We start from the raw sequence: 27592 nt of genomic DNA, 5'->3' as shown, positions 1-27592 counted from the left end.
CTCCGCCCCCGCTCACCCCTCCCCGCTGCCGCCGCCGCCGCCGCCGCGGCGGTCCCCGCGGCTTCTCCCTCCCTCCTCCCGCCGCCGCCGCCGCCTCCCTCCTCCCTTCCCGGGGCCGAAGGCGCTGCCGCCGCCATGGACGACTCGGGCCTGATCCGCCGCCGGAGGCTGCAGGTACGCGGTGGCTCCGGCCCCGGGTGGGGGGAAAGGGGTCGGCGCCCTGGGGCAAGGCCCGGCTGGGGGCGGGAGAACTTGCACCAGTATCCGCTCCCGCGCCCCCTCCCAGGGCCTCGGGACGCTACCCGCTGGGAACGCTGTGGCCGCGCGTCCTGCCGCGCTGGGGACCCCGCCCCTCAGGCGCCGCCGGGGATCCAGGGAGCTGACAGGGAGGTGCAGCCGAGCGCTCCCCCTCGAAGATAGCCTGCGTGGCGCCTGGCCCACCAGAGGGCAGGGGGCCTGGGCCAGAAGTCATCTCACTGGCGCCTCGCCAAGCTGGGGGTGAGGGGGCGCAGAGCAAAGTTATTGCCCCAGGGTTCGCACCCCATGGGGCCGCTGGCGCCGCTGCAGCCGTAAACATGTTTGTGCGGCAGCCTCGCCCCTCATCACCTCAGGAGCCTCTTTCGGAGATGTGGGGACCCCCTGCGACCTCCATGCACCGGCCCAGCCACTAGGATTCTTCCTACTGACCTAATTGGACAGGCACCTAGACAACCTCCCTTCTCACTCTTCATTCCACCCCCCTCCACTACACACACCCCCACCCCTGCGTGATCCTCAAGTCCAGCACAGCTTGTGGGTGGGCGGGAGCGATTTTTAGCTCCTTGCAGCCTTAGAAGATGCTGGTCTCCAGGCTGCACAGGCGCGGGAGGCGTGAGTCCACTGCGCAGAGTGGGACACTGAGGATTGTTGTGGAGTATATGAAGACGTGGACAAATCCAGACGTTAGGAACTCCCACTTCCAAGATGGGTGGGGATTCTCAAGCTGAGAAAGGTCCTCTTCTCCTGTCTTTGGTGTGCGCTTCTAAGGGCTAATAGGGGGGTTGGGTCTTGTCCCCAAACTGACCCCAAAGGGGAAACTGATCAGTTCCACTCCAAGACCTGTCTGGGGTCTGGTCCTTCTGAGCCATTTTGGAGCTCAGCCCCCTGCTAAGTAATCTGAGGAGTTTAGATAAAGCCTAATGTGGGCCCAGACTCAGGCTACATCCCAGGCCTGGAGCTTGGGAAAAGAAGGGGGAGGATTCAAACCCTCATCCAGGGCCTTGTCCATTTCTGGACTCCTCTAACCCACCATCCCTGAGGTTGGACACTAAGGTGAGCTGATCAGTCACTGCAGCGGGGATAAATTGGAGTCAGACGGCAGGAAAGACTTCCCAGGAATCTAGATGATGCTGGAGCCCAGACTTGTGTTGGAAAGCTAATTTGCTTTCAAACAGAGCCCAGATGGCCCCATCTAGGAGCCTTGGGTTCTTCAGGTCTTCCTTGGATTCTCTCCCCATTCCAGGGCTGGATGAGGAGAAAGGGTTCTGAGAAAAGGGAGGCAGCTGCGGCAAAGCCAGAGCAAGTGTTGAAGCAGGCTGACTGGGTACGCGCCGTCGGGTCCCCTGGAAGAAGGAGGAAAAGGGCGGGGCCGGCATGGGGGTGTGTCCCCACTCTCTGGTCTGGAGCCGATTCCCATTGGCTCAGCGCCACGCGGAATTTCTGTCTCCCGCAAGGCCCCGCCCCCTACACGGTATCCTCCTACTCATCCTCCCAACTTTCCCCAGGCAACTACTACTCCTGGCTACCCCCGCCGGGGTCCTGCCCCTACCTTTTCCCTCTGGCAGGTTTAACCACTTCGCTGCTTGGATACAACCTCACACACTAGTGCGAAGCTTCGCCCGGGAGTTTCCTGTGTGTAGTTGGGATCGTATATCTGAACAGCATCCTCAGTTCGAATGACCAGTCCACAGCACTGTCCATTAATCCTGGGGAGAAGCGGGATCCACTTGGCAGAGCAGCTCTGCAGTTGGGGTTGGAGGTGGCGTCTGTTTAAACTGATGCCAAAAATCCAAATCCTCTACCGTTCCAGTTTGCTCTTTTGTTCGACCTTACAATGCTTAGGGGCGCTAGCGGATGGGGCTAGGTTTGAGGACCTCTCTGGGAGGGGCTTAAAGGTTCTCCAGGGGCTCACCTTCGAAGGCCGAGCGTACCGTGGTCTGGAGTCCTGGGCTACGTGGCCGGAAAATCCAGGTCTTGATTTCGCTTGGGCCGTTGCGGTCGCACAGCCCTGCAGGCTGGTCCAAGATGCGGCTCATTCAAGCTGATCTTGCAAAGACAGGGGGAAAACCTGGTATGGATTTTCGGTCACCCATGGCTCCGGACGGCAAGGCTGCCAACTCGGACAGTGTGCCCTTTGACCCCAACTATACGTCTGTCCTCCGTACATGGGAGTGGGAGGTCCCTTTGGCCTACTTTTTGTCATACGGCGCGTCTATCCACAACAACTCCTGTTCCTATGGTCTAATATTTATTGAGCACTAACTGTGCGCTAGCATCACGCTAAGGTGCTAGGCACCTGCATCATCTCACAGAATCCTTTAGGAGGCACAGACTATTGGAAGGTCATTTGCCAAGTTATAAGAGGCAAAGCTGGGATTTGAACCCAAGGCTTTCTGCTTTAGTAGAGAGGATCTAGAACATTCCTAATTTTCCCCTGGTTAGAGTCCCCAACCAAAGGGCTTTTGAAACCTTTACCCAAATCTTGCAGTCCTACCTAATCCCCTTTATTCACATCAGCCTGTGGACACAGAACTGGCTGGAAGGTGGCACCCCCTCTCCCCATTCCTCTCAGAAAAGGGTTTAGACCTCCATAATTTCTGGTCGCTGTAGTGACTTCCTGTGTGCTTGACAAGCAGAACACGACCATCTTCTGATGTGGACACAAAGTTAATAGCTACCAATTATTATCACTGTCATTATAAAAAAAGACCACCTAGCCACCACCTGATTCCTAATTCAAATCTCAGTTTTGAGCCACCCTAAATATCTCCACCCCCAACTTTGTGGATCTGGCTAGTAGTGTGGTAGAACTGTTGGGGTGTGGAGGAGTCATTCATCCATTCATTCAAACTTTCATATTTGAGCATGTCAAGTTCATTCCTGCCTCCAGGCCTTTGAAGTTTCCTCTACCTGGGATATTCTCTCTACAGATCCTCCCATGGCTGCCTCTTATTTTTCAGCAACCATCTTAAAAGTTACCTTCCCAAATCAGCCCTCTCGGAACATGATGTCCCCCTCCTATCTACTTTCCATCACATCATCTTGCTTAATTTTATTCACGACACTTATTGCTGTCTAAAATGATCTCATTCACTTCTACATTAATCTTGTTTATTGTCTGCTTCCCTCCTCTAAATGCTAGTACCAAAAGGACAAGAATTTTTGTCTCATTCACTGCTATGTCCCCAGTGCCTAGCACAGGGCCTGGCATATGCCCTAGCACAGGTGTTCAAGAAATACTTTTCAAATCAAGACTCCTATTCCACTTGCACAAACATATTGAGATGCCAACTCAGGAATCCTTTGTTGGGCCCTGTGCTGGTCTCTGGGGGTCGGGGGAGGAATCACTTTGGTACCCCCCCCCACACACAGCCCTTAACGCATGTCCAAGGGTGCAGATGACATGCTGATGAGGGGCCTGTCCCACCCAACTTCTGCACCTCCAGGGGGCTGAGAAGGCTTTCCGGCAGCAGCTGCTGGCCCATGCTGACCTCTATCTTTTTGTTCCTTTGCCTTCCAGAAGGATTTGCCCCTGCCCCGGAAAAGCAGCAGGTGAGCCTTGGGGAGAGATGCGCAGGGCTGGGCGCCCCTTCTCCCGCGCGGGTTGAGGCTCCAGGCGCGGGCGCGGGCGGGGCCTGGCGAGCTGGTACCCAGCAGCGCCCCCTCCCGGGAGGCGGCGCAAAAGGCCCTCCCCTCCCCCGTCCTCCCCTGCCCGCTGCGGCTCCAGCCTCCGCCCAGCGCGCTCGCTCGCCGCGCCGCCGCTGCTGCCGCACCTGCCACCATGTCGCCGCCGCTGGGTCATGTCTGACTCTCTCTGGACCGCGCTTTCCAATTTCTCGATGCCCTCCTTTCCTGGCGGCAGTATGTTCCGCCGCACCAAGAGGTAGAACCCCCCACCCCCTATCCATCAGACCCTGACCTGGCCCTCCCGCCAAAGCTGTCCCTCCGGCCGCTGCCGCAGGGCGGGGCCCGGGATGCTGCACCCAGTCCAGCTGCGCCAGAGGTGCCCAAGCTGCGCCTTCCTGACAGGGATGGGGCTGAATGGGGGGCAGTGTGGCCGAAGCTGGGGGGCACGCGGGAAATGACCTCCACGGGGGGGGGAGGGGGCTTCTCCGGGTGTGTGTGGGGGTGCGGCGCCTTTGTCTTCTGTTGCTGCGGGCTCTGGCAGCTCGGAGGGGGTAAGGGAAGAAGGGGAGCGAGGGGGGCTTGGCACCCTCAGAACAATAGCCGCAGCCTGGCCTCCCCCCACCCCCATGCCGCGTGCTCTGGCCGCGCTAATATGCTCAGTCACTGCGGTGGGGGTGAGGGGAATGGAGGGGCTGGGAGCTCCCTCTTCGGAAGCTGGGATTCTGAAGGGCAGAAGAAGAGGGGGTACTTTAATCATAGCACAAACTCCCCCCCAAGACAGTATGGAAAATTGTGACACACAGTATCACGTAGGACATGATGTCACACACACATACACAACAGCCCTAGTGGCCCAGATACACCTCGGAGGCACCACGCATACCCAGCCATACAGTGGCCATAGGTCAGAGATATGCACAGACACACAGGGGCACCCTCAGCATCACATACTAACAAGTAAACCCACAGGCACACTGTTGTGTACACCCAGTAAGATTTCACATGCATGGTGACACACACAATTATGCCACCCAAGATGCACAAAGAAACATGTGTGGCAAAAACATCCATGCACCCAATGTTACAACATACGATATCACCTAAGGATGTCGCATGCTGTGTCACACGGATGCCATAATAAACAGACACAGGGAATCTTGCAGAGAATGAAAGACACACAGTATCACACATTATCACAAGCAAGACTCATCCAGGGAATGTCACACGTGGTGGCATGCTTAGACATGCCCAGTGTCACAGGGTGTTAAACTTTACACAGTAGATGCCACTTGTGGACCCACATGATGAATGTCACACACAGACACAAAGGCAGTATCTCACACAGACTTAGAATGCCGTATGAATACATAAACACATGGACCAGAAATCACACATCATGCAGAAGTTATAGCACACAGTGGGACATCTAGTCATCCCCAAGTGGCATTACACACTGTGTCACATAGACACACACCAAGGCACAGGTTGTGTCAGACAAGATAAACAAAAGGACTGTCACACTAGGATGCTGAACTCACACTCTGGGTGCCACACGTGGATACACACAGCAAATGTCACGCACAGACCTAGACACGTAGACACTCAGTATCTCCAGTAGTGTCACATAGACCACATGATTAACACTCCATGACTGACACTGTATCCTACATGGTTACACATAGTCTGCACCAGGAGTCTTGCACTTACACATCCCACGCGCATCCCCTCTCATACATAGTCCTGCCGAGTCCTTCACTGCCGAGTCCTTTGAGCAGTTTTCTGTGGGCATTTCCCTGCACACACGGTTGGGAGGTAAGCGAGGATCTGAGATTGGAGGGCAGCCGGTTGGGCTCACCAACTTCCTGGTCTGCGGCCCAACCCGGCCCCCTTGCCTCTCCTTCCCCGCAGCTGCCGCACCAGTAACCGGAAAAGTCTCATCCTGACCAGCACTTCGCCCACGCTGCCGCGACCCCACTCCCCACTGCCTGGACACCTGGGTGAGACAGATGGTGGGTGTGGACCAGACTAGAGGAGGCGTGGCCACAGGCGAGGAGTGTGTTCACGCCGCAGGACGGGTGGGCTGAGTCTGGACAGAGAGGAGAGCCCGGATTGGACAAGGGGCGGGGTCATTACTGTATGGGCGTGGTCAGCCCGGAGGAAAGCTGGTGTTGGTGGGCGGAGCCAGATCGAAAAGGAGATGGGGTAGAAAGGAGGAGCCATACCTGAGCGGCGGGTCCATCCCAGAGGAAGGCAGAATCGGCCTGTAGGAACTGGGCTGACTCGGTAACCAAAACATATTAGGAGACATCTTAGGAAGGCGGGGCCACAGCGAAGCAGGAGTGGCCCACTCACTCGGTGGGACTAAAGGGGACGGGTTGCTGTTTGCAACCCGCGGAGGCCTGATGGGATTGCCACTCAGCACAGGCCTAAAGATCCCCCTCTTTCTGCCACAGGTAGCAGTCCTCTGGATAGCCCCCGGAACTTCTCCCCCAACACCCCCGCTCACTTCTCGTTTGCCTCCTCCCGAAGGTGAGTCCCTGTCCGCAGAGCCCCAGAGCCCCAAATGGGCTCCCATCTGTGCCCGTCCTAACTGCAGCTGAGCCAAGGCCTGAGGGACCCACAAAGTGCTCCAAGGTCCGAGTGGGCACCAGCGCCCCGCCTTATGGGCGGGGCCTATAAGAAGGCGGGGCCAGCCGCCACTCCGGAATCGGGGAAGGGGCGGAGCTTCTTTGGCCTAGCAGCGAAAGCGCGTGCGCTCTGGGCCCAGGGTCTCAGTCTCGCGCCTGGCACTCCAGGCCGGGCGTTTCCATAGCAACAGGATGGGGAGCGGAGATGAGGTGCGCAAGCGCAGACTGCATGGTGCCCATCGAGATACTCTTGGTCCCCGATGTGGGGGAGGGCGCCTAGGACTATTTATCGAGGACTCGAGGAGGAATCTAAGGTTTCCTTCGCTGGGGTTTCTCTGCACGTTTCTTGAGTGTCCCTAAATGAATTTTCTGGGGACCTTTGGTGAAACTGGGGGAGACAGAGAAATTTCTTGAATGTTTTTGGGAGAAACTTCTGGGAGTCACCAGGCTGTTTGGGCAGATCTCTTTTTCTTTGAACTTTATTCATTCTAACAGCATTGTCTGGACACATGCTGTGTTTTGGAAGCTGAGCATACAGGGCCTCTATCCTCTATCCTCAGAGTTGAATTTGGGTGGCAGGCCAGAGAACCAGGATCACTGCAAAGGCTGGTGGAGTCTGTGGTGTGGGAGTCACAAGGGACTGTGGCGACAGAGCACAGCACCCTGAGTAGAGTGGTGGGAGGCCCCTCTCATCTGGAATTCAGCTGAGGGCAAATTCCAGAAAAGAGACCCAGAAAAGGGCTCCAAGATTAGGCCTAATGTGGTTGCCTGCACGGAGGGTGAGCTGGGAGGCAGGTGGGCTGAGCAAGGGCACTGTCTGGAGGGAGGAATGAGGCAGGGGTCCAGTGATGGGAGTGTGTGTGTCCATATGACTGCAATCTGTGTGCAATGTGAGTGTAAGCTTGTGAGATTGTGAATATGTGAAGCAGCCTGTGCCTACACGTGTCCATGGGGTGTGCATGTGTGCAAATGTGAAAGTTGTGAGTGTGCATGTGTATCTCTAGGGTTGTAAATGTGTGTGGATGTGTGAGGGAGCATGCACCTCCATGTGTTTCTCCTCGTGAATGTGTAGTCTGTGTGGGAGTGTGAATGAGTATGTGGCTATGTGAGAGTTTGAATGTGTGACTGAATGTGTGAAGGTGTCTTGAATGTATGTGAATGTGAAAGTGTAGTGTGTGTGTGTGTGTGTGTGTGTATCAGAGTGTGAGAACTGGGTCTTTGTAAGTGTCTGTGTCTATATGTGAATAGATGTCTGCTTTTGTAAGTGCAGTTGTGTGTTAGCGTGGGAAAGTGTGATATTTGGGTCCATGTATGGGACAGTGTATGAGTGTCTGTTGGGGAATTGTGTGAATGTGTGACTGTCACTGCGTGAACTTGACTACACTAGTCATACTAAAACTCGAGTGACTGTCCGTGTGAATGTGAGTGTACCAATGTGATAGCATGTGTCAGTGTGTGTGTGTTTGAGGGAGGGGCCTTCTCTGAGAAGACCCAAGGGGTCTGCCTCTGAGAGCTTTCTCGTGGGGAGTTCTGTAGGGGTTGACTTTTGGGGTCCTCTGGGATGACTTCCATGAGTGGCCTTTTATGGTCTTCCTTGGGGTCCATGCTGGGGGCTAGTGTGGCCTGAGTGTGGCAGGAGAGGAGGATCATGGGAAGCACCAGAAGAGACTGGTACCTGCCTGGAAGTCTTCCACTTTACCTCCTTCACTTGGAGGGCCTTCATGAATCACAGATATACTCCCCTACCCCCTGCCCTGGCTGTGGTCAGTGGCTTCTCTAACATCCTGAGAATTGGGGGTACTGGTGAGACCTGGTGGTCTCTGAGCATCTTGGCTGGGTTCCAGGGCGGATGGACGCCGTTGGTCTCTGGCTTCGCTCCCTTCATCTGGATATGGCACCAACACGCCCAGCTCCACTGTCTCGGTGAGTGTGGTAGGCAGGTGGGTGAGAACTGCAGGGGACCCTCCTCCAACTTTGAAGGCCCACACCCAGGCCAGGATGGGGCTGGCCCTAGTGAATGCTTTGGGTTTCTCTGTCCTCCAAGGGTGTCACCTGTGTATCTATTAGTGAGTTGCATGTTCCCCCTCCACCAGCCCTGTTCTCCACCCTCAACATATCTTCTTGGAGATCCTATTCATTACTGACTTATTTTACAGACATTAAGCCACTTGCCCCAGTGTCTGCAGCTGGCCAGGGCCAGTTCACCCTGAGCCCTTCACCCTGAGCCCGTTTGCTCACCCACTGCTAAACCCAAAGGCTCTCTCTCCATCCGCCCCCTTTTCTACCTGTGTCTCTGGTGCACTCATGCATCCATTGGTATGTGCAGCAGACATTCATCACATGAATGGCATGTGCTGGGTGGGCCCCACAAGCTGAATGGGGTCCACGCATTCACAAAGCCCTCTTGGGGAGAGACAACAGGAAGGCATTTACAACATGGGGGATTGGAACTGTGATGGGAATAACATACCGGGGAGGTGATAGAGAGGAGGCAACTGACTCAACTGCGCAGAGAGTGGATTCCACCTCTTCCTGGAAGAGGTACAATTGAAGCCAAGACAAAGGATCAGCAGGAGTTTGGCAGGTGGAAGAAGGGAAGGAAGGGTGTTCCAGGAAGGGAGGAACAGCAACTTGCCATACTGGGAAAATTGAAAATAGCCTTGTGTGACTGGAGCTTTGGGTTGGAAGTAAAGGAGTTGAGAAGAGACGGGCAGTGACCTTGATCATACTGGGGCCTATCAGCCAGGGCAGGAAGGTGGATTTTATTCTAAATGCAGGGGAAAGCCCTAGAAAGGCTTTTTGGCTTTATATTAAATTGTATTAAAATTTCAATGTGAACTATTTGAAATTGTGCTTCTGCAGGTCATAGATTATGTGCATTTAAAATTACTTAAATGCACTGATGGGATGGGAGTTTTAATCAGGAGAGTGAGTGATGTGATGTTTAAAAAGAAAGAACATTCTGCCTACAGAATCAAGTGGATATCCTTGTGTCTCTCCACTGATGTCTGTGGTTCTGTGTTTTCCCCAACTGCATTGCATGCCAGGCCCTGACCAGGGACCAGGCAGAGCCAATTCCCTGCCCTAGAGCAGACAGCAATAACAAATAAATAATAAAGAAGTAGTAAGTCAGGAGATAAATCCAGCGAGAGGAAAGAAGATAGGGCGAGGATAGGAAGTTTTGGGTGTTTGTTCAGAGAAGGCCTCCTTGAGAGGTGACATTTAAGCAAAGCCTTGAGAGGAGGGAGTGATCCAAGCATATGTGCTCCAGGAAGAGGGGACAGTCAGGTCAAAGGCCCTGAGGCAGGAGTGTACCTGGCTTGTTCACGGTCTATCAGGAAGGCTACATTTCTGCAGCTGGAGTAGAGTAAGTGATGGGGAGAGCGGGAGGAGGTGATGACAGAGAGACAGGGCCAGATATTGGTTCAGGACCTTGTGGGCTGAGGAGAACGTTGGCGTTCATCCTGAGTAAGGTGGGAGCCATGGTGTGTTCTGAACAGAGAAGGGATGTGACTTGACTCAGGTTTTTAACAGGTACCCTCTAGTCACATCTCTCTGTGTCACTGTTCTCATCCGTGTCTCTCCCAGTCCCCCTGTCGCCAAGAGTCCCAACCCAGGCCCTGGGACCCCAGGATCATTATCAGGTCCTAATACGGGTCTTACCAGTGGCCCATCAGCCCCGGGAATCCCCAGCACAGGGTCCTGAGCAATGGGGGGACGGCGGTGGCTCTGACCCCGACCTCGCCCCTTCTCCCCCCCTCCCCCAGTCTTCCTGCTCCTCCCAGGAGCGCCTGCACCAGCTGCCCTACCAGCCCACCGTGGATGAGCTCCACTTCCTCTCCAAACACTTCGGCAGCACCGAGAGCATTACGGACGAGGATGGTGGCCGCCGTTCCCCGGCCGTGCGGCCGCGCTCGCGGAGCCTCAGGTGGGCCGGCATCCTCCAACTACAAGCTGGCGGTCTGGGGGCTTGTGTACTGCGAGACCCCCGTCCCAGTGGATAAATGGCTTGCACCATGATGGGGGGAGGCATTTTGGAGGCGGCTGCTGGATAGGATGGGCTTCTTTCCCCGCAGCCCCGGGCGCTCCCCCTCCTCCTACGACAACGAGATAGTGATGATGAACCACGTCTACAAGGAGAGGTTCCCGAAGGTGAGGCGGGGCGGGGGGAGGCTGTGGGGAGGCCCTCCAGCGGAGTCCTTGCTCGCCTTAGCTCCGCGCGCCCCCTAGTGGACGGAGAGCGCAGCACAGATTCCTGGCGGCCACCGCCTCTGGGCTCAACTCCGCGCTGTCACCCTCGCCCTGCCTCTGTCCCTCCCGCAGGCCACCGCGCAGATGGAGGAGAAGCTGCGCGACTTCGCTCGCGCCTACGAACCTGACAGCGTGCTGCCGCTGGCCGACGGCGTGCTCAGCTTCATCCATCACCAGATCATCGAGCTGGCGCGGGATTGCTTGACCAAGTCCCGCGACGGCCTCATCACCACCGTCTACTTCTACGAACTTCAGGAGAACCTGGAGAAGTTGCTGCAGGATGTGAGTGCATGGGGACACCGGCCCTATCCCAAACTCTGCACACCCAAAGTCAGGCCCATGCCTTCCTTCACCCCACATCCAGGCGCTGGTGTGGAGCTGAGGATTCAGGGGTAGAAGAGAAGGATATGGTCCCTGCTCTAGGCCTGATGGGGGAGGCAGGAATTTAACTTCCCTCAGGTCTTCACTCAAATGTCACCTTCTTAGGTTTAAATAGACACCCCTCTATTTAAAATGTCAAACTCTGCTCACCATGTGCTGTCTCTTTAGATTTCTCCTTAACACTCAGCATCATGTCATAATGTGTATTTTTTTCTTATCTTACTTCTGTGTTATCTACTTGAATGTCAGTCCTGCTGGTAGGTCGTGAGATTGCCTGTTTGTTCACTGTTGTGTCCACGGTGCCCAGCACACAGTAGGTGGTCATAAATGTTGATTAAATGCATGGATGAAAGGATGAATAAATGAAAGTAAACAAAATAATGCCCCTATTCAAGTCAACAATAATGAATAGCATTTATTGAACACCTACTGTGTGCTGGGCCATTGGAACCGCAGTGAATAAACCAGAGAAATATTCCTGCGTTGCTAGGGCTGATATTCCACTGTGGGAGGTGGACAGGAAACATTCTTCTCCCACAAACAAACCAAAGAAGTTGATAATTTCAGCTGATACTTAAAGCTGTGTAGCAAATAGAATAGGGCGACCAGATGGAGTGTTAGGGCCTCCCTTGTAAGGTCCAGGAGGCTTCCCTGTAAGAGATGACATTGAAATTGGGACAAGAATAATGAAAAGGTGGGCCAGCCCGGTGGCTCCCATGGTTGGAGCGCCGTTCTCCTAATGCGAAGGGCGCCGGTTCGTTGGGCCAGTGAGCTGCGCCCTCTACAGCTAAGATTGTGAACAACGGCTCTCCCTGGAGCTGGGCTGCCGTTAGCAGCTGGAGGTCGGGGTGAACTGAGTGAGGTGAGCTGCTGTGAGCAGCCCACCAACGACCAGTGACCGACTGCCTCTGCCTCTGAGGCAGAAGAAGGGGGAAAAAAAAGAATAACGAGAAGGTAGCGGTTAGGAGAAGAGCTGGGGGGGGGGGGGTGGGGACAGCACATGCAAAGGCTCTGAGCTAAGAAGGCAGTCTAGGAAATTCCAGAAGCACAGAAGCCAAAATGACTGTACTGTCTTGAGGAGATGAGATTGGATAAGGGCACAAGGACCAGAATATGGGCCTCTGCGCTCCAGGCCCTCCGCCCAGACCTGAAGACAGCATGTTAGTGTCCTTACATGCTTTGGCATCAGATCTGTTTTGAGTCTGGATTCTGCCACTAGATCCATAGGAGTCAAGAGCACAGACTCCAAACAGCCCAGATTCATATCCGGTTTATCACTTATTTACTGTGCAGCCTTTGCTGAGTCACTTAACCTCTCTGTGTCTCAGTCGTCCTGCTATAAAAGGGGTTCGCTCATTCATTAATGCCACAAATATTTATTAAGCACCTATTATTCAGACTGGCCTAGAAGCTAGAGAATCAACTGGAAATAAAGTTCCTGCCCTCAGGGAGCTGACATTCCAACAGGAAGAAACAGAAGATAAACAACAAGTATCAGGGCTGAGACTAAGGTGAGGCAAGTAGTTAATTCCCCCCCAGAACCTTAAAATAATTATTGAAAATATTGAAAAGTAGATGTATTAAAACTTAACATTATTTTAAGTTAAATATTTTCTTTATGATTAAACCATAATTTGTTATACCTTTACTTTCCTGGTTTTAATGGAAACAAACTTATCAATAATAATATTTTTACTAAAACCATTAATGATTTAAAAAAAAAAACATAGATTAATGATTTTAAAAACACATAGATTGTCACTCACTTTTCCTTTTCAAAATTTTTATTGGGGAACGGTGTGTTTTTCCAGGACCCATCAGCTTCAAGTGAAGTCATTTTCAATCTAGCTGTGGAGGGCGCAGCTCACTGGCCCATGTGGGAATCGTACCGGCGACCTTAGTGTTATGAGCACTGCGCTCTAACCAACTGAGCCAACTGGCCACCCACTCACTTTTCCTTTTGCTTCAAGCTCCAATATGCCTGGGCACAGCCCTTGTTGGATACTGTCATTTAAATTTTGCTCTTTTGCTTATCATGGATTTTTTGCATTCATTTCAATTTTTTTCAAATATTGCATTAAAATATTAGCAATCTCGAAGAGTGAGGGTTTTGGTGTCACGGTGAGTGCCTCTTTGCCTCACCCTAGTCTCACCCTGAGGAGCATGATAGGTAAATTAATATATGAGATGTCTGAAGGGGATTCATGTGATTGGAAAAAGAAGTAAAGTAGGGTAATGGTGATTGAGGGTCCTGCCAGGAGGTGGGGTGTGATTTTTAGATTGGGGTGGGGAGCTCAAGGCAGGCCTCCATGAAGAGCTGACAACTGAGCAGCAATCTGAAGGAGGAAAAGAAGGGAGTCTCTCAGGGATCCGAGGGGAGCGCCTGTCAGGCAGAGGGTTTCTAACTTGGCTCAGATTATAGGGTTGTTTTGAAGATCAATTCAATAAGTGAAGGGCCTCATTTTCTCACTGTAAAATGGGACAATAGCAGAGGTGTGTAGCCGATGGGGTTGGGAGAGGGGCCTGGCTGAGGCATGACGCCTGTGAACCCCACTCCCACTGTGTCCCCCTTCCCAGGCCTATGAACGTTCGGAGAGCTTGGAGGTGGCCTTCGTCACCCAGTTGGTGAAGAAACTACTCATTATCATCTCGCGCCCTGCAAGGCTGCTGGAGTGCTTGGTGAGGGGGTTGGGTGGGGGTGGGGGCTAGCGGGACGGGGCGTGGGGGTGTTTGGCCCTCGGAGCCCACCCTGAGTTTGCCTCTGCTCTGACTCAGGAATTCAACCCAGAGGAGTTCTACCACTTGTTGGAGGCAGCCGAGGGCCATGCCAAGGAGGGTCACCTTGTCAAGACAGACATTCCTCGTTACATCATTCGTCAGCTGGGCCTCACCCGGGACCCTTTTCCAGGTGCCAGCTGGTGGGCACAGGGGGTTGGGGGTGAACCTGCCAGGACCGCAGCCTCCGCTCACTCTCTGTCCCTTCCCAGACGTGGTGCGCCTGGAGGAACAGGACAGTGGCGGCTCCAACACACCAGAGCAGGACGACCTCTCTGAGGTAAGGCCAGGTGGCTCAGCAGTCAGCACTCTGGTTCTGGCCCAACAAGCGGGGGCTTACCTCCTGGCTCTCTGCCCTCAGGCTGGGTAGATCTCTTAGTCCCTGCTCTGACCCTCAGTTTTCCCACTTGTAAAATGGATTAATACTAGCCCTTCCTCCATGGACATTTTTCTTTTCATGGTAAAAGACATGTAACATAAAATATACCATTTTAACCATTTTAAAATGAACAATTCAGTGGTATATAGTACATTCACAGTGTTGTGCAGCCACCACCTCTGTCTAATTCTGGAACATTTTCATCACCCCAAAAGGAAGCTGTACCCATTAGGCAGTTACTCCCTGTTCCCCCCTCTCCCAACCCCTGACAACAACTTATCTGCTTTTTGTCTCTATGGATTTGCCTTTTCTGGACATTTCATATACATAGAATTCTTCATTCTGTGGCCTTTTGTGTCTCTGGTGTAATGTTTTTAAGGTTCATCCACGTTGTAGCATGAGTCAGTGCTTCCTACCGTTTTATGGCTGAATAATATTCCATTGTATGTAGATACCATATTTGCTTATCCATTATCCACTGATGGACACTTGGGTTGTTCCCATCTTTTGCCTATTGTGTGAATAGTGCCATTACGAACATTTGTGTACAAATATTTGAACAACTGTTTCTGTTTTTTTAGGTATATGCCTAGGAGTGGAATTGTTGGGTGATACGATAGTTCTGTGTTTAATTTATTGAGGAACCCTGCATGGGGTTTTGAGTGAGTTGAGTGTCTCTCTGTGTTAAGAGTTCAGTATAGTAAAAATTGCCATAATCCCGCCCCCAGGCCAACCATACTTTGGAAGATGTTACACATGTCTAATGGAAACTACCTGCCATAGTGGTCACAAGTGTATTTCCTCTGAACTGTCTAGTGTTTTTCAAAAATTTGAAGCAAAATATAGAAATTAGAAGAATTTTCCTCAAACTCTGGGTTTGGGCCTTCTTTTGAAAAAATCAGAAGTTCTGACAACACTTTGGTGGAACCAGCTGGCAGTGAGTGGTGCCTGCCCTATGATATCAGTTACCTGCCCCCAGTCACCCATGGACCCCATCTGGCCTTCCCGGCCTCTGAAGGCATTTGAGTTTATAACCTTTGTTTCAAATTGTATCTATGAATTCACACACATATACACACATATCTTTTATATATATATACGTATATATCTCACTACCCGTGCCATTTGTTTAATTTTTTGAATAGGTAATGGAATGACATCACTCAAAAGTCTAAAACTCTAAAAAGGTATTTATCTTTAATTGTTGTTTGTAGGATTCTGCGTGATTCCATTCAATCAAACTTGTTAATTGAGTGATTCAAATCTTCCATCTCCCTATTCATTTTTTTTTTTTTGCCTGATTGATCTAATAGTTTTTGAGCAATATATGTTAAATCCTTGTTTTGAGCAATTTCTCCCTGTAATTCTGTCTACTTTTGTGTCAGACATTTTTAGGCTACATTCTTAGGAGCATAAAAGTTCAATATTTGGAGTGACCGGTTAGCTCAGTTAGTTAGAGCACGGTGCAAATAAGACCAAGGTTGCTGGTTCGATCCCCGCATGGGCCACTGTGAGCTGTGCCCTCCTTAAAAAAAAAAAAAAAAAAAGTTTAATATTTTTTTATCTCATAGATCTTTTGTGTAGTGTTTATGTAATAAATCTTTTTGTCCCTAACAAAAATAAAAATAATTTTCAAAAAAAGGTATACAGTGAATAATCTTACATCCACTCTTGTCCTCCACTGCTTTATATCCTCATCAGATATTATTAATATATGTGCTGCTGAGCATCCCCCCAAAAATGATTACATAGTTCTCTTTTGCCACTTTTATTTACAAAAAGCATACAGTACATATTATTGCTTGCTTGCTTTTCCACTTAATAAAATACTTGGGAAAACCTTCTGAATCAATATACTGACAGATTGCTCATTCTTTTTAACAGTGGCACAATAGTCCTTTATACAGATGCCCCTCATATGTTTATTTAAGCAATTTCCTGTAGATGAACGTGTCAATTGTTTCCAGTCTTGCAATGAGCAAGTTAGTACATATGTCGTTTTCACACGTGCAAGCCTATCTGTAGCATTAATTCAAAAGTGAAATTGCTGAATCAAAGGGAACATACGTTTGTAATTCTGATATACACTGAAGTACCTTCCATGGGAGTTGTACCAATTTACACTCCCAACATCAAGGTATAAAAGTACCTATTTCCCCACAGCTTTGCCCACAGAGTGTGTCAGCCTTTTGGATTTTTTTGGTATCTTGGGTAATTTTAATATGTGAGGTTGAGCATATTTTCATATGGTTAAGAGCTCTAATTCTACTTCACATATCTTGCCTATTTTTTCTCTTCAGTTGTTAGGCTTTTTGTTATTGATTTTTGGAAGCTCTTTATATATGAGGGTGATGATTTTGTAGGCTTCTTTCCTGATGGAAAGAAGTTAGGAATATGGCTTCAGAGTCAGACAGTCTTGGGTTCAAGTCCTGAGGGATTTTGTTACTCCCTCACTGTGGTACTTGGATGAATGATCCACCCACCTCCGTGTCTCAGGTTCCATAGGGGTAAAATGGAATGACAAGAGTCCCAATCTTATCGTGATAATGGTTAGGGTCTCCATCTTTCCCCTGCAGGGCCGCAGTAGCACCACCAAGGCTAAGAAGCCACCTGGAGAGAATGACTTTGATACCATCAAACTCATAAGCAATGGTGCCTACGGGTGAGCCACCCGGGGCTCTAGCGGGGGGAGAGTGGCGAAGGCCGGGTGTCTCGGAGGTGATGGCCGGTCCTCGCTCTCTCCCCCTGCAGCGCCGTCTATCTGGTGCGGCACCGGGACACGAGGCAGCGCTTCGCGATGAAAAAGATCAACAAACAGAACCTGATCTTGCGCAACCAGATCCAGCAGGCTTTCGTGGAGCGCGACATTCTTACCTTCGCCGAGAACCCATTTGTGGTCAGCATGTTCTGCTCCTTTGAGACCCGGCGCCACCTCTGCATGGTCATGGAATATGTGGAAGGTGTGGCTGTCTGCAGGGCTGTAGGGAAGAAGGGGGGATGCACGCTAGTCAGAGCTGCTGGGTGGCCTGCCTGAGCCCCAGTCACCATATTGACTATCCACCTGTATCTCCATCCACTTGTTTCTCCATCCAGTCATTGGCCATCCACTCCACCTGCTTATTTCTACCCAGCCATCAATTAGTTTATCTGTTTTCATTTCATTCAATATAGATACATCCATCCAATTACCTATCCATCCATCCATTCATCCTTCCTTCCTTCCATCTATTAATTTGCTAATCCATCTCTTTTTCCATCCGTACACGTATTTATTCATTATACATCTATTTTTTAAAAATTAATAGACTTTATTTTTTAGAGCAGTTTTAGGTTTACAGAAAAACTGATTGGGAACTACATTGAGTGCCCACATACACCCTCTACCTCCAGTTTCCCTGTTATTTACATCTTGCATTAGTGTGGTATGTGTGTTATAATTTGTTATAATTGTACCAATATTTTTTATTATTATTATTAATTGAAGTCATAGTTTATATTGGAGTTCACTCTGTTGCACATCTATTTTTCATCCGTTCATTTTTTTTTCCAGTCTTGATGTGGCCTCTTCTTTATATCCTTAGTTATAGGGTTCTGTTCAGCTAGTCTTCAGATGATTCTTGAGGTTGATTGTTCTATAATTTATTTGTAATTTGGTTTGATCCTGGGATACAGTAGGCAGAGCATTTACTTAATTTGCCATCTTGGACCTTCTTCATCCATTCATATTTTTATATATCTAACCATTTTTTTTTTCATTCATTCATCTATTTGTTCACCTACCTACTTACCATCCATCCATCCATCCATTCACCAATACCTATTTATCTATTTATTTATCCGTGATCCATCTATCCATTCATATATCCATTTACTATCCGTATTTTTATTCATTCATCCAAACCTCCATTCTAGCAGCCATCTCATATTATCTAGCTATGTCCATCCATTCACCTACAATTCATCCATCAGTTTATGCACCCATCCATTTACCATCCATCCAGCCACCAATGTATGTATTTTTCATCCATTTACCCATCTATCCATATTTATATTCACTCAAATATTAATGTATTCATTGCCCAAACACACACATACTATGGTTATTAAGACACACATGTGATCTCATGGGACTAAAGCTATGCTGCCCCCGTCTTTGTCAACCATCCATTCATTCAACAGATGTCCCTTCATTGTCTCCCTCATGCCACGTGCTGTGCTAGGTGCTGGTGGCACCATGGGAGCTAGACAGACACACCTCTCCCTTATGGAGGTTATATTCTGGTCTGGGTAGACAGACAATAAACAAGCAAAACAAGCCAAAGGCAATTAGGTGGTTACATAAAGTGAGGATGGCAATGAAGACCTCAAGGCTCAAGGAGGCCATGTGGATAAAGGTAGGCAGGTGCCTCTCTGAGGCCTGCACTATATTTGGAAGAGGGAACCCCAAGCACAAAGTCTATTAAGTGAGAAGGCATCTGATTTGGAAGAGTAGCAGAGAGGCCAATGGAGCTGGAGTCAAGTGAGTGAGTGAGAGGGAGGGTTGGGGATAGATGAAGATGGAGAGGGGAGGCGGTTAAGCATGTAGGGTCTTGCAGAATCCGGAATGGCATTGGATTTCATGCCAAGTGCAACAGGCAGCCACTGGAGGGTTTTAAGTAGGTTTGACATGGTCTGACATGTTTTGAGTATTTGTTTGGCTGCTGTGCAGAGGGCAGAAAAGGGAGATTAAGATGGAGGCAACTGCATGAGTCCAAAGTCATTCGGAGGAGGAGAGAAGTGGGCAGAATCGGGATCTCTGATGGGCTGAGCACACAGTACGTGAACATGGCCCAACCTCAAAGTCTTACTTGGAAATCAACCCAGCTTTGTTCTCAGTGTATGTGTGTGTCAGGATTACTTAGGGTTGTGGCCAGATGCAGGCTCTACCTCAGGGAATCTGATTCATCAGTTTTCTGGCTCAAACAAAAAAAGAGAAAGACATTTATTGACTCGTACTATGATCAGAACATCCGTGTCACTTTCAGAAATGTCTGTATCCAGGTGCTCAAACCATATCATCAGGAATCTCCATTTTTTGGTTCTGTTCTCCCATGTGTAGACTTCCCTTTAGATAGGCCCATCTGGCCAGGTTGCCATCCAGCATATCCCACTTACATCCTACTAGCTTAACAATCTCCGTGAGAAAAGGGCAAAAAGTTTGAGGGCTGACTCCATGGAGCAAGTTGGATTACATGCTGATCCAGCCACTGCATTTGGAAGCAAATCTGGTCTTTGTAAGAAAAAGGAGGAGTAGATATCGGGGGAGCCTAAAATGTGAATGCTGATCACAGCGTATCAGGTGGGGGCCAGGAATCCACAGTTTAAGGCCCCGGACCTTCAAGTTTAGACTCCAGGAGATCGAGGGCAGTGCTTCCAGACTCCGTAAGCAGGCAGCCTTTGGTACCTACCAAACCTCACCTCCACCATCAACTCCCTGCGTGAGCCAACCTCTCTGAGTCTCAGATCAAACCAACTTTGGAGGATGGCTAAGAGGACTAGAGAATCCTGGCAGAGGGCACTCCCTGTGTGATCTGGGGAGAGGGAGGCCCTGCTCTGTGCCTCCGTTTTTCTTAGCTATAAAATGGGGGCAACGTGAGGTGAGAACGTGGTCCTGTGGTGCATGCTGAGTGTTCAGCTCTGGGGTGGGGGTGTCTTCCTCTTCATGTGGGCGTCCTTCACCCACAGGCGGCGACTGTGCCACTCTGCTGAAGAACATCGGGGCACTGCCGGTGGAGATGGCCCGCATGTACTTCGCTGAGACAGTGTTAGCGCTCGAATACTTGCACAACTATGGCATTGTGCACCGCGACCTCAAGCCTGACAAGTGAGACTTGACCTTCCCCATCACCTACTTCCTGCCCCTGGGGAGGCCCTGGTGTGGAAGAGCCAGAAGGGAAGTGTGTGGGCATCACCTCCTTCTGGCTCGTGTTTGCAGCCTTCTTATCACCTCCATGGGCCACATCAAGCTCACAGATTTCGGCCTCTCCAAAATGGGGCTCATGAGCCTCACCACGAATCTGTACGAAGGCCACATCGAGAAAGATGCCCGGGAGTTCCTGGACAAACAGGTGTGTGTGCGGGCAAGGGGATCACTGCGGGGGGAGTGACCCAGCAGGACTTCGGGTCCCAGGGCCTGGTGGGAGGCATGGCTCCCCCTCGAGGCCCCTCCTGTGGCCAGGGCGCAGGCTGATGGCCTGCCCCCAGGTGTGTGGGACCCCAGAGTACATCGCACCCGAGGTCATCCTGCGCCAGGGCTATGGCAAGCCGGTGGACTGGTGGGCCATGGGCATCATTCTCTACGAGTTCCTGGTGGGCTGCGTGCCCTTCTTTGGAGACACACCTGAAGAACTATTTGGACAGGTCATCAGTGGTGCGTGCCTGTGGTGGGCGTGTGGGGGACAAGGGGACATGGGCCAGCCCAGGGTCTCCTGAACTCCAAAAGTGACCCCCAGTCTGGCCTTGCTCTGCAGATGACATCCTGTGGCCTGAGGGGGATGAGGCTCTACCCACAGACGCCCAGCTCCTGATATCCAGCCTCCTGCAGACCAACCCGCTGGTCCGCCTTGGGGCAGGTAAGGGGTCAGCTACACAGAGAAGCTGAGGGCTTGGGGACCATGGCAGAGTACGGCTCCAAGTGCTATGGCCCTGGGGTGGAAGACAGCTGGTGAGCTGGGCAGCTGAGCTGGCTGTCAGTTGCTGGAATTCCCTCCATGCCCCTGTACACCCCTCCTTCCCCAGGTGGTGCCTTTGAGGTGAAGCAGCACAGTTTCTTTCGAGACCTGGACTGGACAGGGCTGTTGAGGCAGAAAGCCGAGTTCATCCCCCATCTGGAGTCTGAGGATGACACCAGCTACTTCGACAGTGAGCAGGGACAGGGTGTGGGAGGGGCCCTCAGGCAAGGCCTGGGCTGGGACCGAGCTGGGTAGGAGAGGAGCCTCCCAGACAGAGAAGAGCGCTGAGGTTGTGGTGGGGGCGTGGGCTTCTCCTGTGTGGCATGGCATAGGGGCAGGGCTCAGTCTGAGAAGTTGGTAAGGAAGGAGGATGGGGTAGAGGTGGGGCCGGAACAGCAGTGAGTTCTAGAGTTGGGCCTGGGCCTGGGTTAGGGCGTGATGGTAGGACCCAGAATGAGGCAGGGGCAGGGGCTGGCCTGAGGTGGAAGCAGGGCGGAGGGTGCCATAGGTGGGCTCTCCGGGTATGGAGGTAGGACTAGATAGAGCCTCCGGGTTGAGCAGGGACTCAATCAGTTCTGAGAATGGGGCCTGGCTTGAACCAGGACGTGGCTCCTGAAGAGGTGTGATATGAGGATGTCTATGGCCCGTGGTCATAGTCCACCCTCCATCCCCAGCCCGCTCGGACAGGTATCACCACGTGAACTCCTACGATGAGGATGACACGACAGAGGAGGAGCCTGTGGAGATACGCCAGTTCTCCTCCTGCTCCCCACGCTTCAGCAAGGTGGGCCCAGGGTGGGTTAGGGGTGGAGCGAGACCCAGGGAGAGCCAGCGAGATGAGGGGGCGGAGCCTGGGCAAGGGCGGGTCTTTGTCTTTCAGCTGGGTTGAGGAAGGGAATGGAGGTGGCCCTGAGTGGGGCGGGGCTGAGGAGGCTGGGGAACAGGCCCGAGGTGGTAGGCTGGTGAAGTTACTGAGCGGGCGGGGTTCTGGGAATGATGAGGCCTGGTGGGGAAGGCAGCATGGGGTGTATGGGACGGGCCTTTGCAATTGGGTGGAATCTAACAAGAATCTGGACAGTTGTGGAAAGGAGAACCCACAGTGGGCGGAGCTAGGTGTACATGAAGCGGGGTCAAGACCTTTAGGGTGGAGAGGATGAGCAGTTGGGGAGGCAAGGGTGCACAATGTTTTGCTTCTAGGAGCACTATGTAGTAGGGTGCAGGTCCTATCCTGGGTACACATGATTGGGTGAAGCCTGGGAAGGTGGGGCTGGAAGGAGAGCAAATTCTTCAAGGTATGGGGGGAGCATGGTCTAGAATAGGGCAGGGCCTAACTCTGTGGGATGGAGTCTGAACTGAAGAATTGTAGGTAGTTGGGGGAACGAACCAGAATTGGGAAGGACCCAGCCTTGGGAGGCGGAGAATGGCTTGGGCGGGTCCTGTAGTGGGAAGCCAATTGGTTTGGGAGCAAAGGCAGGACCTTGTTTCCCGCCCCCCCCCCCCACCTTGCAGGTGTATAGCAGTATGGAGCAGCTGTCGCAGCATGAGCCCAAGACCCCCGTGGCGGCAACAGGGGGCAGCAAGCGGGAACCGAGCGCCAAGGGTCCAGAGGAGAAGGTGGCCAGCAAGCGGGAAGGCCTGGGAAGCCTGACCCTGCGTGAGAAGACCTGGAGAGGGGGCTCCCCAGAGATGTGAGCAGAGGCAGGGCTGGGTTGGGGCGGGGCGGGATGGAAGGGGCGTGTTGCCTCTGACCACGTCCCCTTCCAGCAGCAAGCGCTTCTCAGCGTCAGAGGCCAGCTTCCTGGAGGGTGAGGCCAGTCCCCCGTTGGGTGCGCGCCGCCGTTTCTCAGCGCTGCTGGAGCCCAGCCGCTTCAACGCCCCCCAAGAAGATGAGGACGAGTCCCGGCTGCGCAGGCCTCCTGCGCCCAGCTCTGATCCCCCAGGCTCGCTGGATGCACGGGTCCCCAAAGAGGTAGCTCAAGGGGATGGCGTCGCCAGCGCCGGGGACCTCGAGGCCAGTGAGTGCCCGCTTCTGCCTCCTTCCCCAGTTCCCCAGTGGTCATGTAGTGAGCATTCAATGGGCCTGGTACTGTTTATGGAAGATCTCGTGTACTCTTCACACTCCAATCAGGGTTCTCATCAACATGAGGAACACTCGTATTCCGTATTGCATGTTTGGTCAGTCAACAAATGTATCTGAGCACTTCTCTGTATCAGGAGCTGTTCTAGATGTGTGTTACCTGCTCTCATGAAACTCACATTCCAACACGGACCAGAAGTGGGAAAAGCATTCCAGGCAGAGGGAACAGCATGCAAGAAGTGTGTAACCTTGGACTGACTCCTAACCCACCTGCTCTGTTGCAGCTGACCGCCCACACCCAGGTGACCTCTGCTCAACTTCGAAGGATGGGGACCCATCAGGCCAAAGGGCCACCAATGACCTGGTTCTGCGCCGGGCGCGGCACCAGCAGCTGTCAGGGGATCCCGCAGTAGAGAAGCGGCCTTCTCGAACGGGCGGCAAAGTCATCAAGTCAGCCTCGGCGACTGCCTTGTCTGTCATGATTCCTGCAGGTGATGCTGGGCCCCACCTGTCAGGGGTGGGGCTGCCCACATTTATATCCGGACAAGCCAAAGAAAACACTGCATTTTCCCTGTCCAGTGATTGGCATTGGGGATGGACCAATGAGAGCCCTGAGACTGACTAGGGAAGTGGGAGGAGCAGATAACAGAGAGCTGTGTCTTCAGGCCCTGACTTCTGACCATGATTCTGTGTCTGCAGTGGATCCCCATGGAAGCTCACCACTGGCCAGCCCCATGTCCCCACGATCTCTCTCTTCAAACCCGTCCTCACGGGACTCCTCACCCAGCCGGGACTACTCACCCGCTGTCAGTGGGCTCCGTTCCCCCATCACCATTCAACGCTCGGGCAAGAAGTACGGCTTCACACTGCGTGCCATCCGGGTCTACATGGGTGACTCGGATGTGTACAGTGTCCACCATATTGTCTGGGTGAGCACTCATGGGTGGCGTCTGTGTTCCACAGTGGAGGGTGGGAGGGGAGAAGCGTCCCCCCGCCATAAGGGACAGCTCATACTCTGGAGCCGGGCAGCCTGGATGAGACCCCTCTGTGACCCACAATGTCCCTTCCCCCTCTGAGCTTCAGTTTCTTCATTTGTAAACTGGGGAGAATAATTATTTCATAAGGTGTTATGAGGATTACAGTGCATGCAGAGCTGGGTGTCTGGCACATAAACTTAGGGAGCTTCCTCGTTACCCATCCTGTTAACCCTGCCCATGTGGTGCTCCATCCCCAGCACGTGGAGGAGGGGGGCCCAGCTCAGGAGGCAGGGCTCTGTGCGGGGGACCTCATCACCCATGTGAATGGGGAGCCTGTGCATGGCATGGTGCATCCTGAGGTCGTGGAGCTGATCCTTAAGGTGAGTGCAAGGGAGGGAGCCCACAGGGAAAAAGGGGGAGGGGAAATCCTGGGAGCTGAAGCTGCCTGAACAGCCTCCAGCAGAGCTGCCCCCTTTCCCCCAGAGTGGCAACAAAGTGGCAGTGACCACAACGCCCTTCGAAAATACCTCCATCCGCATCGGCCCAGCAAGGCGCAGCAGCTACAAGGCCAAAATGGCTCGGAGGAACAAGAGGCCCTCAGCTAAGGAGGGCCAGGAGAGGTGCGTGGGGCTATACATAGCAGGCAGTGGACACACTCCTGTTTATGTTTTTGAAAAAGTGTGGGGCTGGCCGGGTGGCTCAGGCGGTTGGAGCACCGTGCTCCTAACGCCGAAGTCACCGGTTCGATTCCCACATGGGCCAGTGAGCTGCACCCTCTACAACTAAGATTGTGAACAACAGCTCTCCCTGGAGCTGGACTGCCATGAGCAGCCGGAAGTTGGCGTGAGCTGCCACGGACTGCTGTGTGCTGCAGCGGGCTACTGTGTGCCGCCGTGAGTGGCCGGCAACCATCGTGATCTGCCGTGGGCTACCATGAGTGGATGGTGGCCAGCCATGAGTGGCGGGCAGCCATCCTGAGTGGCCAGCAGACAGCGAGAGCTGCTGTGAGCAGCCAACAGATGGCGACTGACTGCCTCAGCCCGGGGCTGGGGGGAGCACAAGGCTCATAACACCAGCATGGGCCAGGGAGCTGTGTCCTACACAACTAGATTGAGAAACAACAGCTTTGTGGGGGGAGGCGAAAGAAGGGGGGGAAAAAAGTGTGTATGGGGGGGTAAAGTGGGAGGGGCACAGATGAGGACAGGAGAAGGAAAGGTTTGGGCCACCAAGTAAAGAACAAAACCAAGAGGACAGAGAAGGGGGTGGGGTGGGAAAGCGGAAGGAGCCAGTAAAGGAAGCTTTGCCAGGTTCCTGGGCTGTAAGAAAAGCATTGTGAGAGTATCGCGGGCAGGTGGGCAGGGCCAGCAGATCTGGATTAGAAAGGGTGCCATTGAGTTAGTGGTCTTTCCCTGTTTTGGATGTGTTTAGACGACTCGGAAGGGCTAGGAGAGGGATTTCTGTCTGGAATGAGCATACCCTGATAGGTAGGAGGAGCTAGGGGAGGTGGGTGGGGCCAGGAGAGTGGTCTGTTTTGATTAGTGGGTTTGGCCTGCACTAGTCGTGAGTGGAGATTTGAGTGAGGATCCAGGCAGAAGTAAGTCAGATGAACTTCTTTTCACCCTTGTAGCTGTAGAGGGTGGGGCCAGAGGGTTGGGCAGTCCCAGGAGCCATTGTGGGAGGACCTGGGAATTTTGGAGTCTAATCTAGGGTAAATGGCCCCCTCCTTGTCCCCCAGCAAGAAACGCAGCTCCCTCTTCCGCAAAATCACGAAGCAGTCGAACCTGCTGCACACTAGCCGCTCACTGTCGTCTCTGAACCGCTCGCTGTCCTCCAGCGACAGCCTACCTGGCTCACCCACCCATGGGCTACCCGCGCGCTCGCCCACGCACAGCTACCGCTCTACACCAGACTCCGCCTACCTAGGTACTCTCTGTGCCTGCGCGGGGCTGAGCGAGGGGTGGCCGAACTGGTCCCCTGGCGGTGTTTGCCGTGCTCAGCACCCTCTCTTGCCCACCCGCAGGGGCCTCGTCCCAGAGCAGCTCCCCGGCCTCGAGCACACCCAACTCACCAGCTTCGTCGGCGTCACACCACATTCGGCCCAGCACGCTTCACGGCCTGTCGCCGAAGCTGCACCGCCAGTACCGCTCTGCGCGCTGCAAGTCGGCCGGCAACATCCCGCTGTCGCCGCTGGCCCACACGCCGTCCCCGACACAGGCATCGCCGCCGCCGCTGCCCGGCCACACGGTGGGCAGCTCGCATACGACACAGAGCTTCCCGGCCAAGCTGCACTCGTCGCCGCCGGTGGTGCGCCCCCGCCCCAAGAGTGCCGAGCCACCACGCTCGCCACTCCTTAAACGCGTGCAGTCGGCGGAGAAGCTGGGAGCCTCGTTGGGCGCCGACAAGAAGGGCGCGCTGCGCAAACACAGCCTCGAGGTGGGCCATCCGGACTTCCGCAAGGACTTCCACGGCGAGCTGGCGCTGCATAGCCTCGCTGAGTCCGATGGCGAGACGCCCCCTGTCGAGGGGCCTGGCACGCCCCGGCAGGTCGCCGTCCGCCGCTTGGGCCGGCAGGAATCGCCTCTGAGCCTGGGCGCGGACCCGCTGCTGCCCGAGGGCGCCCCCAGGCCGCCGGCTGCATCCAGTAAAGAGGAGTCCCCGAGCAGTGCGGAGGCCTGCACCCCGCCCCGCGCGACGACTCCCGGGAGCCGGACTCTGGAGCGGGACGCCAGCGGCACGCGGCAGCAGAGCGTGCAGACTGAAGATGGCGTGGGCGGGGCAGCCAGGGCCGTGGCCAAGGCCACACTGAGCCCAGTACAGGAACACGAGACAGGCCGGCGCAGTAGCTCCGGCGAAGCAGGCACTCCCTTGGTGCCCATTGTTGTAGAGCCTGTGCGGCCGGGGGCCAAAACCGAAGTGCCCCAGCCTCCTGGCTCGGACTCTAAGGGGTTGCAGGTATCCATGCCCCTGGCTCCTCCCGCACCTGAGGCCCCCCGAGGCCGGGAGCGCTGGGTACTGGAGGTGGTAGAGGAGCGGACCACACTGAGTGGGCCTCGCTCCAAGCCCACCTCCCCCAAGCTCTCCCCAGAACCCCAGACCCCCTCTCTAGCCCCAACGAAGAATGCAAAGAATGCACCCAGCAGCATAGCATCCCCAGCCCCACCAGCTACTTTCTTGGTCCCAGCCACCAAGCCTGAGGTGGGGCTGACTTCCCGGTGCCCTGCTGAAGCTGTACCCCCAACAGGCCTGACGAAAAAAGAGGCACCCTGCCCCACACCCCCAGGCCCATAGCTGAGGGGGCCGCTGGCCCTGCACTGTACAGCCGCTTGTATACATATGTACACATATAAATAAAGTACCTCAAGCTACATGAGCTTTCTGGGGCTTGCCCCTCCTCCCCAGCAAGGCAAGGTTTCCGCCCTATTGTGTGTGTACTTGTTGAGGGGCAGAACTCCAGTCCCGGTTACCATGGAATAGGGAGGTGAGTCTTATATGGATCCTTCCTTTTGGTCCCACTAGGTGTCTCACCTACC

At 53.3% G+C, this 27592-nt stretch overlaps 1 protein-coding gene and 1 long non-coding RNA gene across 5 annotated transcripts; one reads left to right on the top strand and one right to left on the bottom strand.

The window, feature by feature from the left end:
- Positions 1 to 45: 45 nt before the first annotated feature.
- MAST1 (microtubule associated serine/threonine kinase 1) lies at positions 46 to 27498 on the top strand. 4 transcript variants are annotated; one of them, XM_033134309.1, is made up of 27 exons: positions 46 to 174; positions 3779 to 3810; positions 5794 to 5882; positions 6339 to 6414; positions 8357 to 8435; positions 10280 to 10440; positions 10589 to 10664; positions 10836 to 11045; positions 13722 to 13823; positions 13920 to 14052; positions 14132 to 14199; positions 16875 to 16960; positions 17050 to 17258; positions 20023 to 20161; positions 20273 to 20405; positions 20542 to 20707; positions 20808 to 20909; positions 21076 to 21198; positions 21683 to 21792; positions 22518 to 22696; positions 22773 to 23023; positions 23370 to 23576; positions 23785 to 24014; positions 24320 to 24442; positions 24546 to 24682; positions 25798 to 25985; positions 26083 to 27498. In XM_033134309.1, the coding sequence occupies exons 1-27, from the start codon at positions 136 to 138 to the stop codon at positions 27348 to 27350; spliced, it is 4716 nt and encodes a 1571-aa protein (XP_032990200.1). In that variant the 5' UTR covers positions 46 to 135; the 3' UTR covers positions 27351 to 27498. The 4 variants fall into 4 exon arrangements, with proteins under 4 accessions (XP_032990200.1, XP_032990201.1, XP_032990198.1 ...); XM_033134310.1 differs by having other exon boundaries at positions 121 to 174; positions 3782 to 3810; XM_033134307.1 differs by lacking the exons at positions 46 to 174; positions 3779 to 3810 and adding an exon at positions 3948 to 4141.
- On the bottom strand, positions 793 to 6330 carry LOC117037825 (uncharacterized). Its single transcript, XR_004425594.1, has 4 exons — positions 6108 to 6330; positions 2171 to 2304; positions 1808 to 1964; positions 793 to 1601 (listed from the first exon to the last, which is right to left on the bottom strand). It is a non-coding gene; the product is annotated as an uncharacterized LOC117037825 (long non-coding RNA).
- Positions 27499 to 27592: the final 94 nt, after the last annotated feature.

The sequence above is a fragment of the Rhinolophus ferrumequinum genome, chromosome 18, assembly GCF_004115265.2.
Source record: "Rhinolophus ferrumequinum isolate MPI-CBG mRhiFer1 chromosome 18, mRhiFer1_v1.p, whole genome shotgun sequence".
In the NCBI taxonomy this organism is placed as follows: Eukaryota; Metazoa; Chordata; class Mammalia; order Chiroptera; family Rhinolophidae; genus Rhinolophus; species Rhinolophus ferrumequinum.
The sequence above is the reverse complement of the archived record's forward strand: the minus strand, read 5'-3'. Positions and strand labels throughout refer to the sequence as shown.

Excerpts from the sequence above, each read along its gene's own strand:
- MAST1 (XM_033134307.1), top strand. The coding sequence starts at position 4,059 with ATGTCTGACTCTCTCTGGACCGCGCTTTCCAATTTCTCGATGCCCTCC. Across the intron at positions 14,200-16,874 it reads AGCAGGACGACCTCTCTGAG|GGCCGCAGTAGCACCACCAA; the intron begins GTAAGGCCAGGT and ends TTTCCCCTGCAG. Across the intron at positions 23,577-23,784 it reads GTCTGTCATGATTCCTGCAG|TGGATCCCCATGGAAGCTCA; the intron begins GTGATGCTGGGC and ends CTGTGTCTGCAG.